This window comes from Esox lucius, chromosome 20, assembly GCF_011004845.1.
Source record: "Esox lucius isolate fEsoLuc1 chromosome 20, fEsoLuc1.pri, whole genome shotgun sequence".
Classification (NCBI taxonomy): domain Eukaryota; kingdom Metazoa; phylum Chordata; class Actinopteri; order Esociformes; family Esocidae; genus Esox; species Esox lucius.
Window position 1 is genome coordinate 24379604 of NC_047588.1, and position 15028 is coordinate 24394631.

General features: G+C 42.2%; 1 protein-coding gene across 2 annotated transcripts in view; it reads left to right on the forward strand.

Moving 5' to 3' along the window:
- aplp1 (amyloid beta (A4) precursor-like protein 1) overlaps window positions 1-15028 on the forward strand; it is a 67981-nt gene that overhangs the window by 49220 nt on the left and 3733 nt on the right. For both annotated transcript variants that reach the window (XM_029115695.2, XM_029115694.2), the window contains exons 3-16: window positions 3552-3731; window positions 5216-5345; window positions 6051-6163; window positions 6807-6997; window positions 7085-7407; window positions 9295-9422; window positions 9804-9878; window positions 9994-10152; window positions 10324-10452; window positions 11300-11399; window positions 11992-12159; window positions 14008-14031; window positions 14176-14240; window positions 14940-15005. In XM_029115695.2, the coding sequence (XP_028971528.2) occupies window positions 3552-3731; window positions 5216-5345; window positions 6051-6163; window positions 6807-6997; window positions 7085-7407; window positions 9295-9422; window positions 9804-9878; window positions 9994-10152; window positions 10324-10452; window positions 11300-11399; window positions 11992-12159; window positions 14008-14031; window positions 14176-14240; window positions 14940-15005 (1851 nt within the window). The remainder of the gene's footprint in view (window positions 1-3551; window positions 3732-5215; window positions 5346-6050; window positions 6164-6806; window positions 6998-7084; window positions 7408-9294; window positions 9423-9803; window positions 9879-9993; window positions 10153-10323; window positions 10453-11299; window positions 11400-11991; window positions 12160-14007; window positions 14032-14175; window positions 14241-14939; window positions 15006-15028) is intronic.

The window sequence follows — 15028 nt, forward strand, 5'->3', positions numbered from 1 at the left end:
GTAACTGTTTTATCCCCAATGACCGTAAAGGCCCTGTCATTTTAGATTTTCTGGGGGAACCTACATGGTTCCTAAATCTCCACAGCAAAGTGATGATTTATGTATCTCCATCTTTACACTATTCCAGATGTTAACCCAGTGCACATTGCCATTTAATTATTTCACCTGTTAAACTAAAAAAACATAATTGAAGGATGAAGAATGAAGCAGGTCGGATAGCAAAAGGGAAAGTGGATTTTTGTGTTATTCTGTGTGGCAATAAAATTCAGTGTAGTAAATTATCAACAACTAAAAGAACAAAAACTGAAGTGAAAACACTGAAGTTTTTTTTATTCAGTTCTTCTACCACCAAGCAACGGCAAAATGTTGATAATTTACTAGCTGAAATACACAAACTACTGCAACTGAATAAGATGTAACTCAAAGTTTTTTCATTTAACTTTTACTTATTACACACAGTTACTAGGACATTCGTTCTATCAGAAATAGGATTTTCTCAGTTTGCAGCGTCCTGAGACCCATCGTGGAAGTGGCCTTGTAAATAAGGGTTGGTAGTAGGTTGGTGTAACGTCCATCCCTGCATGATTATGGTTGTCATAATGTTGAGAGGACGTGGGTGGTGTCAGCGTTCAGTACGTGACAGTTGTTCCCAAAGTGTGTGAAAGGCTGCATGCAGGCAGGACACGGTTACTCTGAAAAGGGGTGAAGGGAGGAGAGAAGGAAGATAGAGAAACCCTACGCTCATCCATGGAGGGCACGCAGGCAGTGTGTTTGTGATTAGTGTTTATCGTGGCCGGACCATCTAATCTGCTGATGGATCAGTGAGAGCAGGGATTGGCTGCTGTGTGGCAGAGCCACACCTCCACGCTGGAGGTCAAGCCCTCTGGCACCAGATGGGCTCCTATTGATCTGAGGGAGCGTGGCGATCTAGTTGCAGGCATACTCCATTGATTTTCTGCTGAGGTGCTAGAGTGGAGGGAGCAGACTGCAGACTGCAAGAAGTGGGGCACAGTGAAGCTAGCAGGTTATCTTCTCAAATATCCAGAAGTCTTTTTTGTGGCGTTGATCCTTCCTGAGTCGAAGTGACATCTATGTAGCCACTGCCTGAGCAGGCACTGTCGACAGACAGACAGACACACACACACACACAAAGCATTGACACTTTTCTTAACACACACTCACAACAGGCTCCTAGAACACTCTCAATTCAGCAGAAATAAACATCCACCAGCAACAATCCTCATAAAACTTACCAACTAAAGCCTCATACTGTACCCATAGTCAGAGAGGCTTGAATTAATAAATCGCTTTGTCAAAGTTATTGCTGTGGGACCAGAGTGAACTCTACAATCTGCACTGTTCCAGAAAAACAAATCCCATTTATCAAGTCATCCCTGTACCACACCCATAAGGCTTTAGTTGCAATATGATCCAGTGCGCTGATTATCATAGTTCCTCTTCATCTAATCTCAGCTTATGCATAGACTCCTTAGAGCCTATTATATTTATTGTTTATATATATATATATGTATGTATATGTGTGTGTGTGTGTGTGTGTGTGTGTGTGTGTCTGTGTGTGTGTGTGTGTGTGTGTGTCTGTGTGTGTATATATATATATATATATATATAGTTAAATATACAGTATTTTTAATACACATTTTAATTAGAACTTCAAACACTCCAGTTGGTTGAGGCAGGGCTTTCCTTTGATCAGGCGTCACTTGCCCGGCTTTCCTCTCCACCGATTCTTAAATAACTAATTTCCATTAATTATATTTCATGGCTTTTGAAATAGCTCACGGGGCTTTTTTCCCCACACAGTTGTCTTCCAGTTTTACATATGAAGAAGACATGTTAAGGAAGCAATACAGACTAAACGTGTTACAGGATATATAATTTCTTTTCAATTATCAGTGTCCCTTTTAAGCATGTCAAAGGGAGAAAACACACTGACATTAGTAACAAGGGAGGGGGGAACATGGAAGTCAAGCCCCTGGGGAAGATGAGGTGTCTCCATTCTTTGATCCCCACAGTTATGCGAGACATAATTTGGTGTATTCTATCCATCTACGACATTGTACAGGGTTATGGTTACCAAGGAAAGTGATGTCACTCTACCTCAGCTCACTCACCAACATCTCTTATTCCAGTTGTAACCTGTCATTTACAAGCTTGCTACTGAAACTTCCTCACTGAATTAGATGTAATTTACCAGCACCGGTGCTTATTTCCCTTGTATGTAATGTTTTCATATTGTATTTTTACATTATTTGTGGGTTGTCCTGCGTTCTTGCAAATGTATGCCTTTGGTCAGTTTGTTATTAATAATGTGAACTTGTTCTCCACTGACTTGGTAAAATAACGCTGAAATAAAATATATTGTATCAGACAGGCATCAAGATATTGTTCCTGTTTGATTTAACTTTAAAATGGGCACGAGTGATGTAAGCCACTTTCATCATCTATGCCTCTTGCACAACATGTCACAAATATCTCGCCCTCCCCAGCATTTCACAATTCCAACACTTTGTACATTTCATTTCCTGAAGAACAAGGAGTGAGCTTAGTAAACTGGCCACTCAATGTGCTGTAAAATAATCTCTATCAGGTTGTATTAAGACATCAAAGTTGTGATTTTACATATAAATACCATATCTGTAACCCTGGAACTACCCAGAAACAGTACATGTTAATACAACACCTCATCATTTCATCCTCTGGCCAGACATTGACGTCATAATACCCAGCTCGTGTTAAAAAGCTACCATGTTTGGTCTACATCCGGAGAGATTATATCCTGCATAGCACAGCACTGTTTCCTCCCCTCCTCCCCTGTCCTGTTCCTCCTCCCCACCATCCCGGTTCTGTTCCTCCTCCCCGCCTCCCCTGTCCTGTCCGTCACCCACTCCTCCCCTGTCCTGTTCCTCCTCCCTTCTCCTGTGTCTTAATGTACTTGAAGTGGCACGGCGGTCAATGAGCTTGTATTAACACCTGACTTGAAGCAGCAAGGCTAGTGTTCTGGCTGGTGTTTCCTCCGCTGTGGTGCCTCCCCTGGGCCCGACCCCCAGGCTGCAGACAAGTGGAAAGGACCCCACGATCAATAGCAGGATCACAGGCTTCTCGGGCATGGGGAAAAATAGGCAGAGATGGAGGGAAAGTACTACTGTATGGTAGAGATAGTAGAAGAAAGATGGGAAATTAAGACTAGAGGAGGGGATACTTTAGTTTACTTCTGTTATAGTTGAGGTATACTTTATACCACTTCATCCATTCTATCTTAATTCTGTGTGCTGTTAACAGCCCTCACTAAACTGTGCCTTTCAGTCGATAAGTTTGACTTTTCATTGACCATGGCTGTCACCTTATTCAGGGTTAAAGCTACAAAGGGCCTAGTATGGATCTTTCCTGACCTTTTGTTTCTGCCAATATTCTCTTAACAATGTAGAAAATGGTGTAGGCATTAGCTTGAAAGTCCTTTCAAATCTGTCTTTCACTTCCCCACCTCCCGCCTCCCTGTCCCTCCCCGTCTGTCTCCTCCTGCCTCTTCCTAGGCCTCGGCCGTGGCTGAAGTGAATGGACCAGGCCCCCTGGTGGCCGAACCGCAGATTGCCATGTTCTGTGGGCGTCAGCTGCTGCACATGAACCCTGAGACTGGCCGATGGGAGCCCGACCCTGAGGGACGCAAGGGCTGCTTTACCGAGCCCAACGAGATCCTGACCTACTGCCAAGAGGTAGGAGCCACAACTTTGTCATGGTTATGACGTCTCCCTCTGTAGTCCTACTGCACTGTACTGCTCAGCTTCCCTGGCATGTTCAGCTGCAGTTGCATGCTAGAAGGCAGATTCTGTAGATAGCCGTAAGGATTGATGGATACCGTGGATCAATAGATAATTAAGATTGTTGTGTCATATTTACAGACTAGATAGAGATGGTTATAGATAGTGTAGATTCTATGGATGCTATAGATACAATAGTTGGACGACGGATGGATTATATAGATTGATGGGTTAACAATGTGGAGAGCAGGATAGGTACAACAGACTTCAACTACAGATGGATTCTATGGATGGATTGTACAGCACTTTGTAATCATACAGTGACTAGGGGGTTTGTGGAGACTGTTGTTTAGTTAGTGGAGTTCAGTTTTTTATTCCACATCAGATTTATTCCTCTTCAGAATCTTCAGCGCATTTTGTAATTTCAAATCCGAAGTACTGTTATGCAGAAACCAAAAAAACACAACATTTATCACTTTCAAATAATTGTAGATGATCGCTAGAACAGACGAACAGATTAATCAAATGAACTTTATCTCCCACTCGATCTATCCAACTTGGTATGTCTTGTCTTATTAAATCTATATATTTTGGTATATATAGTTGAATGATGGTGGTCCGGAGGAAATATTTATAAATGATGAATATTTATAAATCTTTCCTTAATGTCAATGCTACCATCCATCTCTCCTCCTCCTTTTACCTGCCATGTGTATTCTCGTACCTCCTGAAAGTCTCCTGTATGCCAGACAATGGCATACAATATAATGACATAGAACAAGCCTGTCCACAGCCCAACGTCACAAGGAGCCCACGTCTTCTCTCATAAAAGGACACTATATGCCGCCTGTTGGTGAAATAAGGCACAGCAGGTACAGAAAACCGCAGTCAGTCTCACAGTTGAAATGGCTGTAATGTGATTATCCAGCTCATTATGCGTCTGTGATTGGTTTTCCACAGAAGTGTTCCTTTTTCCTCAGCGTCTGTAGATCAGGCATTCACAGAGCGTGACAAATACATTTCTCAATCCATTAAACCTCATTATAGAGCTGTGCTTATGCCATTGCCCTACATTTTAATTGAAAATAGTCAGATGTGAAATTGGCATTATTGAAAGAATTGGAAGTGGAGTCACAGGTCAAACTGTTTTCAGACTAGGAGTTTCCACATAGGAGATTTGCAGCCAGTTGACAGTTAGGGCCTAAGTGTTTCAGAATGTTGCATGATTCCCCCCGGTTGCCTTTCTTCCCATTGATTGCTCTCCTCCCTCCCTCTTGCCCGTCCTCCTCTCACTCTCTGTCTGCACTTCACCTCTCCTCTCATTTCCTCTCCCTCTTAATTTGTCCGTCCCTGATGTCCACCCTGCCCTCCTCCCTAATGTCCCGTCCGCCTTTTGTCTGCCCCTCCCTCCTTTCGTCTCGTCCGTTTGTCGGTTCCAGATGTACCCCGCCCTGCAGATCTCCCACGTGGAGGAGTCTTCCGAGCCCGTTACCATCCCAGCCTGGTGTAAGAAGGGCTGGGGTCACTGCCAGACACGGCCCTTCATTGTCATGCCCTACCGCTGCCAAGGTACGAGCTGCCACGGACCCAACATCTCGTCATCATCATTCAGTCTGTGCACAAATATGAAGCACCACATCGAACACCTTTATGATCGCCCACCTTATATCTTAAGATCATTTGTGAACATAAATAATGCTGTATCACTGTTGCAAAGCACGTCGCTCAGTGTGTAGGAGTGTTTAAATTTGGTCTCTGGAAAGTAATACAAGAGAATCTGTCTGAGAATAAAATTGGTGAAGAGTACTTTGTCAAAGCTTTGTGTAAGGAGCAGGTTTGTTGAATAGAAAAACATTTGAAATCAAGCATATTTCACATTGTTCTCTCCTTGACTCACTGACTGGCTGGCTGCAGCCTATTGATAGAACAACTGCAAGCCGCGGTACTCTGGGCTTTTCTGGTTCAATCTCCACTCTTCACCTCCCTCTCAACTCAGATAACGCCGACTCATTACAGTGCCTCTGCATTAGCTAATTATAATGAAGCTTTTAGGTTTAAGGCTATCTCTCTGTGTCACTGGGTACATTTATACAGTGGCAGTCAATCTCTCTGTCTGTCTGTGTCTAGCTCTATTTATCTTGCTTACTCATTGTCCTCTCTTGGGTTTATTAACATTTATGAAAATGTTTGATGTTAAATTTAAAAACCATGGCACGTTAAGACCTCAAATATGGTCTTGTTTTTCACCCCCCCCCCCCCCCCTTTTCTATGCAGTTGGTGACTATGTGAGTGAGGCCCTATTGGTGCCAGATAGATGCCGTTTCCTGCACCAGGAACAGATGGATGTCTGTGAGAGCTACGTCTACTGGCAAAACATGGCCAAGGAGGTGCGGGGCAAAATCATTAAATTAATTTAGATTTTATTATATTTATATTATTTTATAAAAATGTGCATTTGATTTTCATTTATCCAACTCTCTGAATAGAGAGTAAACATTAGCGTTAAAGTCAATTTGAATTGAATTCAGTAATTTCGGGGAGTGATTTCACTTTTAAAAATATTTTATTAATGAAAATTGGGATGTCAGTTAATTCTAAAATGACTGACTTAAATTGAATTGCCCCAAAATCCTGGAAATCATAGACTACTTGAAATGACAAAGTCAGCTGGTGCAGACAGTGGGACTGCAGTATAGAACTGGGTTGAGCTAGAAGCTAACTGTACCCAGCTGGGTGTAATGGAACATCTCCTGCGGCATCAGTATAGAAAGGCATTAGAATGGTTTATTACAGGCCATGGAGGTGAGGTAGGTGGAGCTGTTTATATCTCACCTTGAATGAGGTCACCCCCTGTCGTTTTCTGTAACCCTCATCCCGTTCCTGTTAGTTAGTTAGTTAGTTATTTACCTTTGATAACACATTTCTATGTTCTGTACACCTCTGATCTCGCTCACATTCACAAGTCTTTTACCATCTTGATCCATGTTTTCTCGACGGGCCTCCTTCATCCTCCACCTCCCTCTGTTTCAGGCCTGCACAGCAGACAATCTGGAGCTGCATAGTTATGGCATGCTAATACCATGTGGCAGCCGTTTCCGCGGTGTGGAGTATGTGTGCTGCCCAGGGAGGGGTGGATCGAGTGGCAGAGGGGAGACAGAGGGAGGAGACATTCTCCCAGTAGGAACCCAGGCCCTCACTCCTCAGGCCAAAGTCAACACCCGGTCAGACCCATTAATACTATTGTATACTGTACTACTTGTTCATGAGGATGATTATGACGCTAACGTTTGACCATGCTACTTCTCCAGAGTCAAAGCGACACCCCCCACCCCAAGTCCCTCACCCGACACTGACGTGGACGAGGCGGACATGGAGGAGGAAGACGAGGAGGTAGTTGAAGAAGACGAGGAAGAGGAGGAGGCTGTAGAGGATGAGGATGCAGATGATGAGGAAGAGGTGGAGGAGCGGCAGGTGGCAGCAGCAGTGAAAGACCCAGAAGAGTATGAGTATTCCATTGACTCCGGCCCCTACCAGGCTTCTGACTACACAGACTCCTTCTACTACGAGAAAGACCAGGGTCAGGGAGGTCGCAAGCCTTCTACGTCTCCACCTCAGACAAGAGGAGACAGCCGTGAGCAACCCTTTACGTTCTATCTCAGTTATATGTCTGCCCTGTCCAGAAACAATACTTACACCCGACCTTTCACCTCTCAAGTACGTATTTGCATTGGCAGTTATTCCATGGGAATTTAACTGTGTTCATTAAGACAGGCATTGATGGTTATTTAAACTGTTATATTTTAAATATTACTCTTTCGAAAACCAGAATACAACAATCATCTTATATAACATATTTACAACATGGAGAGTTGCTTAAAGTAAATCCTAAGTGCTGTAGGAGTTATTGGTGCATAGAGTCATTTGTGCATCTACTTAAAAAAAAAATATACGGAAAAACATATTGTATCCATCATATTAATATGTTTCTACTTTCCTGTGTTTTTACATAACATAATTTGTATTTACACAGGAAAAGCTGATAATCTGTACTTTAACCTCATAGTAAAAGTTTCATTTCAAATCCGAATGTTTCGTGTGTAGCACCAATAGAAAGTTCACTGTCCCAATAATTATCATTTGTTAAGTATTTTGTTTGTAGGGAAACAGAGTTTGTTTGTGTTTTGTAGGGAAAGAGAGTCCATTATATTTTTTAAGTCTCCAATGAGTTTAACCCAAAGCTCATTATTACGACCCAGGATCTAGGATAAGATACGGGAGTTGCAACATAAAGCACACCACATGTTTTACAAAGCCAATGGATGGACACAGGACACACAATGTCTAACGTGTGGCAACAAAGACTCGCAACTCCAGCAATGAAGCTTTCCCTCCTGGATGCTTCCAAGCTGTATTTAAAGGGGTGGCGCTGTAAGGAACTGGCAGGCAGAAGTAGTGGATTGGCTGATCAGTAGGCAGGAGCAGGAGGACAAGTTGAAATGGCAGTAGGGTGGACCAATCCAGGGGAACCTAATGTGGGGAAGATAGGAGAGCAGACCAGACAACGCAAGTACACTCACTAATGCATGGGGATGCTACACTCTTTCAGGCACATCTCATATAGCTGGATCAGGCATTGGAATCCAGTGTAACAATCTCATGTGTGGTAACAGAGCTGATAGTGAGGCTGACACACCCTTTTAGAAGCTTTGACTGGCTGTAGTAGGACTAGTAATGATATGTCGGTTAATTGATTGACAGAATATATTGATTGACAGCACTCAATGGGGTCCACTACAGGACAACAGTTTCTCCCACTAGAGAGTATTGAATGAAGACTCATTTTGGCCTGTGAGACACCCGTTCCATATATAGAAATGCCACTGTGCTAAAAGGAATTTGATAAATTCTATTTATTGCTACTGGTTTGGAACATTACTTCTAAAGGCCAGTCTCAGTAAAGGAATGGACTGTTGTTGCATTCCTTACAGTGGTTAACAGGGCTGTTAAGAGACTGGACAAATGCTGACACCATCACTCTACCATCTCCCACTTACTTACTGGGTAATGAACTGTAGTGCCTTGTTAGCATCTCCAATACTTCACCTCTCTTCCGCTATAGACTACGGAAGATCTCTCTTATACACACATACACACTCGCCATGCTTATCTGTCTGACTGGATATATGAATTAGATAGGAGTGGCTGGCTGCTGTATTTGCAGCACTATTGGTCTCCAGCTCAATCTCCATCTGAATAAAGTTAACGGCCAGTCCTACTAACTTGATGAATGTCTCTCTGGCTCTCTCTTTCCCCTCTCTGGGTAATGGCAATGATTGCTATCTCTTGTTTCCCTCATCCTCCCCTTTCTCTTGTTCTGTTGTGCTGCCTACTCTCCATCTCCTTTTGTTGTTCTGCCTAAAATGTTAATTTTGCTTCCTCCGCTCTTTGTCTTTCCCTCCTTCCCGATATTCCTGCTCTCCTCGCTTTCCTTATCCCTCTTTTCTCCTCTCCTCTGCAGTACCCACCCCTCGTCCCACAGATGGCGTGGATGTTTACTTCGAGATGCCTGGGGACGACAGCGAGCATGCCAACTTCCTGCGTGCCAAGATGGACCTAGAGGAGCGGCGAATGAAACGCATCAATGAAGTAAAAGGGGCAGGGCACAGTGTCTGTTGATTGGCAGGATGGGCGGGATTAGACAAGCAAGCATCCAATAACATGTGGGCAGGGCTGCTGTGTTGTTCCCAAATCTGTGATCTCCTACAGAAGACACTATTGACAGACAGGGGCAAATTGCTCTGGGATGTTAAGTCTTAATGCAATATTAATACATTGTTTACTTTGAGTGAATCAACCCCTAAGTGGATACTCAAGATCAGACAGCCCTTTTTGGTAGCTGAAACAGATATGGAGCATTTTAAACATGAGAATAGTCCTCAGTGGATTCCTGTCAATGCAGAAAATCTTGTACTTTTGCTGTGTGTGCATGTGTTCGTGAACTGATAAGAACTCATCTGGCCTTTTTAGATCATGAAGGAATGGGCTGAGGCTGACAACCAGTCCAAAAACCTGCCCAAGTCTGACCGCCAAGCCCTCAATGAGGTAAGAGGCAGTGGAAGAAAGAGGGGATGAAAGAATGAAGGATGGGATTAAGGAATGAAGAAAATCTGCCTATTAACCAACCAATTTTCCATTCCTGCTTATCTGCTCCACCCAGCATTTCCAATCCGTGTTGCAAACTCTGGAGGAGCAGGTGGCAGGGGAGAGACAGAGGCTGGTGGAGACCCACCTGGCCCGGGTAGTGGCCACCCTTAACAACAACCGCAGGCTGGCCCTGGAGAGCTACCTGACAGCTGTGCAGAGCGAAACCCCACAGGTGAGCCGGCAGCAGGGGTGTAAAAAAGGAATTCATGGAGGTCACATTAAGGATGTTGTTGTGTACGAATGAGCAAATTTTATGTCTGTCTTGCAAAGCATGTGTGTGATTTGACTGTCCTGTACCCTTTCCACCACCTCCGTCCTCTGACTTTGACCTGTCTTTCCACAGCCAGAGCGGGTGCTGCAGGCTCTGAAGCGCTACATGGCAGCCGAGCAGAAAGACCGTAGACACACTCTGAGACACTACCAGCACATTGAGGCTGTTGACCCGCAGAAAGCTGAGCAAATGAAGTTCCAGGTGTTTGTGAAATGACAATACATTTAAATACAGTGGATATAAAAAGTCTACACAACCCTGTTAAAATGCCAGGTGTTTGTGATTTAAAAAAAGATAAATCATGTCAGATAAATCATGTCCACCTTTAATGTGAACTATAACGTGAACAATTTATTTGAGAAGCAGACTGAAATCTTTGAGGGGGAAAAATAAAAAATGTAAACTCACAATAACCTGGTTGCATAAGTGTGCACACCCTTAAACTAATACTTTGTTGAAGCCCCTTTTGATTTCATTACAGCAGTCTGTTCAACCAAAATGTTCAACCTTGGTTTCATCAGACCATAACACATTTTCCCACATACTTTTGAGAAACTTGATGTTTGTATTTGCAAACTTCAGCCAGGCTTGGATATTTTTGACTTCTATTTAACATGAGTTTGAATGTGATTGGTTAATTCCAATAACAGCCATATCCCCAGTTATAAGAGGGTGTGCACACTTATGCAACCAGGTTATTGTAAGGTTTTTATTTTTCATTTTCCCCCCTCAAAGATTACAGTTTGTTTTTCAATTTAATTGTTCACATTATAGGTCACATTAAAAGTGGAAAAAGTTCTGACATGATTTATCTTTGCCTCATTCTTTTACATCACAAAAACCTGGCATTTTAATAGGGGTGTGTAGACTTTTTATATCCACTGTATACTTGTATTAAAATATACAACATACCTTCCTTCCATGTGTGGTGATGGCATGAAATAAAGATGCTCATGAAATACAACCCTTTTTCACTTCTCAATTCCAATACATTAGGGGGTTGCCTTTTGATTAACCTAACCGGTATTGATTTTTTTGGGTTTTTAAGGTATACACCCACCTCCATGTGATTGAAGAGCGGATGAACCAGAGTTTAGCATTGCTCTACAAGATCCCTGCTTTAGCTGAGGAGCTGCACGATGATATCCGTGAGCTACTCTCATCTCTACTCTGTAGACTAGGATGTGGGGTGTACTCCTAATTAATTTAATCAGCCAATGAAGAGGACAAAATGTTTAGAATAATTTCTATTGAATTATATTCGTACATTGTCCACTCCACAGAGGTGTAAAAAATACAAATTCAAAGTGGTCAACTATGTTCAGCTGTGTTCACCACTTTAGGGAAGTATATAATTCAGCTCTAAATAACCAGGTAAAGGGAATTAAAAACTAACCAGTGATCAATTAAATAAAAAGGAAGAGTATAACTTATCAATTAAGGTCAGTTAGTTAGTTATGAACTCTGGTTACCTGGACATTTAACTCTTCCTTAGGAACTTCCCAAAACTGGTAAACACAGCCAGGTACTTTCACTTTGTACTTTTTACACCTCGGCTACTCTAATAACAAGGCTATTATCTTGACATCGCTTTTGCGAGCATATTCAGTACATAAAGATTGATGTGCAAGACCACGTTACTAGATGTTACCGGAAATACATTTCTCATCAAGCTCTTCAAAGTATCAAAAAACCTTTCCTGTTTTTCAAATGAGCTTGTTTCTCTCTGCTTCCCTGTAGAGGAACTGGTGAAGGCAGAGCGAGGAGACGTCAGTGAGCTCATGACCACTTCTTTCTCTGAGACACGCACTACTGAGGAGCTGCTTCCTGCTGAGAGTGAAGAGGAAAAAGATGATGAGGAAGAGGAGGAGAGAGCCTTCCAGAACAGGCCCTACCCACCCCGCATTGGTATGACTTTACACACATTTTCGAAGCTAGATTCAATCACAAATATACAGAGATGAAATCCAAGTTCACCATACAACCCACAAAGGCTAATCAAAATTAAGAAAAAAATGTCACCACATGTTAACACTGCGCTGGTGTCAGATACACAAGTGATATTTTATTTAATGTAATCTTACAAAATATCATAGCCCAAATAACTGTCATGACCATCCATATCCGATAGGTGGCACTAAAGATCAGTACATGTACAGAAAAAGGAACACACTTAACAGTCATACTGAGTTTTAAAAGAATAAGCTAGCTTAGCACACTATCTTGTTAAAATATAACTAGCAAGCTATACCATATACCAAATAACAGATGTAATGTATTCTACAGTGGCACTTGTGTAACTGTCTTCAGAATGCAAACAGTGATTCTCAGAAAAATGGAAGCAAACTTATCCCGTTATTGTTACTTAACACCTAAAGGGGTTCTTAACATGTCAATATATTTCATACAATCACCTGATGTCTTGGCATCCAACCTGGAAGGTTCCCTCCAGCGGTAATAAACTCTGGACCCTGATGTCACGTCCACTCCATTTTGGGATTAATCCGAGACTTATTTAGACCTGGGACACCAGGTGTGTTAATAGTTTTAATTATGAGATACATCAGAAAACAAGCAGGTTCCTTTCCTTGTACGGTACACTTGGATATGTCAGCTTTTCTCTTTGTGTGTGTTTTTTGCACTATTAAATATGATTGTGTTTTCTATCCCTATTCGCCTTATAGATTTTAAAGACACTCCCCATAACACTCCCACAGCGCTTGTTATCTTGTGTTCCTTGCCTGCACAACCTATGTGGACCCATTTGCTGTCATCTCTTCCATTCTATCTGCCTATTTTCTTCCTTCAACTCCAGGAAGCTATTTGCCACCTTCTTTCTCCTCAGTGCTCTACTTTCCTCTCTGCAGATGACTATCAACCACTTTGAAAACAAGGTTGATGACATCAGCACCTCATCCAGGCTACTGTGTCCGCACACCAAACTTTCTAGCTTAAATCCTACAACTAGTGATGTCTGGTCCCCCAAAAACGCACCCCTTTGACACCATCCTATCCTCTCTTTTCCAGATCATCTTGGACACTTCCCATTCCTTACCTCTCAAATAATCACACCTGACCACTTTCTGCCTTCAGTCTGATCTTGGCTTACGTCTGGATTACTATTAATAGGGCTAGACTGCGTGTACCACCAAACCCCTTCAATTTGTCCACAATGCAGAGTCCCAACCTTCCCAAAGCCTTCCCAAAGTCTTATTTTACTGGCTTCCAGTTGAAGCTCTCATTTGCTATGAAACTATGGTGCTTGCCTACAGAAGAGGAACTTTCCCTCTCTTCCCTCAGACAGTACTCAAACCTTACATCTCAATTCACTCTGGCCATTTTGCCATTTCTGGTCTCTCCCACGGCTACTGGGGTCAGAAGCTCATGCTAATACCAGTCAAAAAGTGTTTCTATCCCCTTGCATCCCAATGCTGCCAGCTTGCATTTGGAGCTTGGACAGCAGAATCGCTGACATTTTCAGAAAGCATCTGAAACTCTCCCTTTGAATTTGTATCTAAACTAAATGAAGAGAAGTGGAAGATAGAAGAGCGGCTCATACCCTAGTGCCTCCTCTGAAGTTTTTATGCAGTATTTGCAAATTTGGGGATTTTGTGCATAAAATCCATCAGAATCATTGAGAAAAAACGTTGGACATCAAAGACATTTAGAAAATGTGTCTATATGTATTGTATGCACACCCTGACTGCACTTACATGTTTTAAAATGTCTTCCTATCTCCTGTTTTTTCTTTTCTAGAACCTCAACCCAACACAAAGAAAAGTGAGTTAAAAGGAAGGAGCAAGAAAATCATGTCTCATAGGCCTATTTGTTTATCACAGTCATCCCAAATGTAATTTCTAAATAAAAATAGTTTAGGTTCATCATGTCTGATTTTTCTTGACCCCTTTCTGCCTCTGCACTCAGCCTCTACAGATGAGTATGACTATGCAACATCTGAGCGAGGGCCTACATATGAATATGAGGAGAAGGTAAGAAACATATACATATGTATGTACTGTGTGTGTGTTATAAAGATTTTTTATTAATGTATACATTCCCGGCTGGGGAATCTTGGGTAGAGTAGTGGATGGGTTGCTCGGAGGGAGCGGAGTTCTGGGGATATATACAGCTCTAGAAAAAATTACGAGACCACTGCACCTTTTTCTTTCCTTTCCAAAAAAGTTGAAAAGGAGAGTTTTGAGTGAGGAACAGAAGTGTTGAATTATAACCCTTCTGTTCCTCACTCAAAACCTTCCTTTTCTACTTTTTTGGAAAGGAAAGAAAAAGGTGCAGTGGTTTCTTAATTATTTACGGTAGACAGATAGATATCTAGATATATATATATATATATATATATATACTTTCAGTGGAAAAAAATATAGCAAAAAAGAAATGTATACATCCCTTACAGACATGCCATTCAACTGGGACTACTGGGAAGAGTTGGCACAATTATGTCAATCTCCCATGTTTTTCCTCTCCACTTTCTACCTCATTCCCTAATGTTGATACAGAAAATAGCTAAAGGCAGTGCAGGCTCAACATGATCAACTGCTAGATTTTGAGTTACATCGTTTTACAGCAGGAAGTCAACTCACACAAGATATATTGAATGTGTTCTATTAAAGTGACAAGCATTCTCAGCATCCTCAGTAATCCTCAGTAATGTCACCTCCCCACCACCACAGATTAACACCTCAGTGGAGCTCAAGCAGGTGGTCTACAAGTCTCCTGGGATCCAGAGAGATGAACTGGTGAGTCAGTGACATACTGTAGA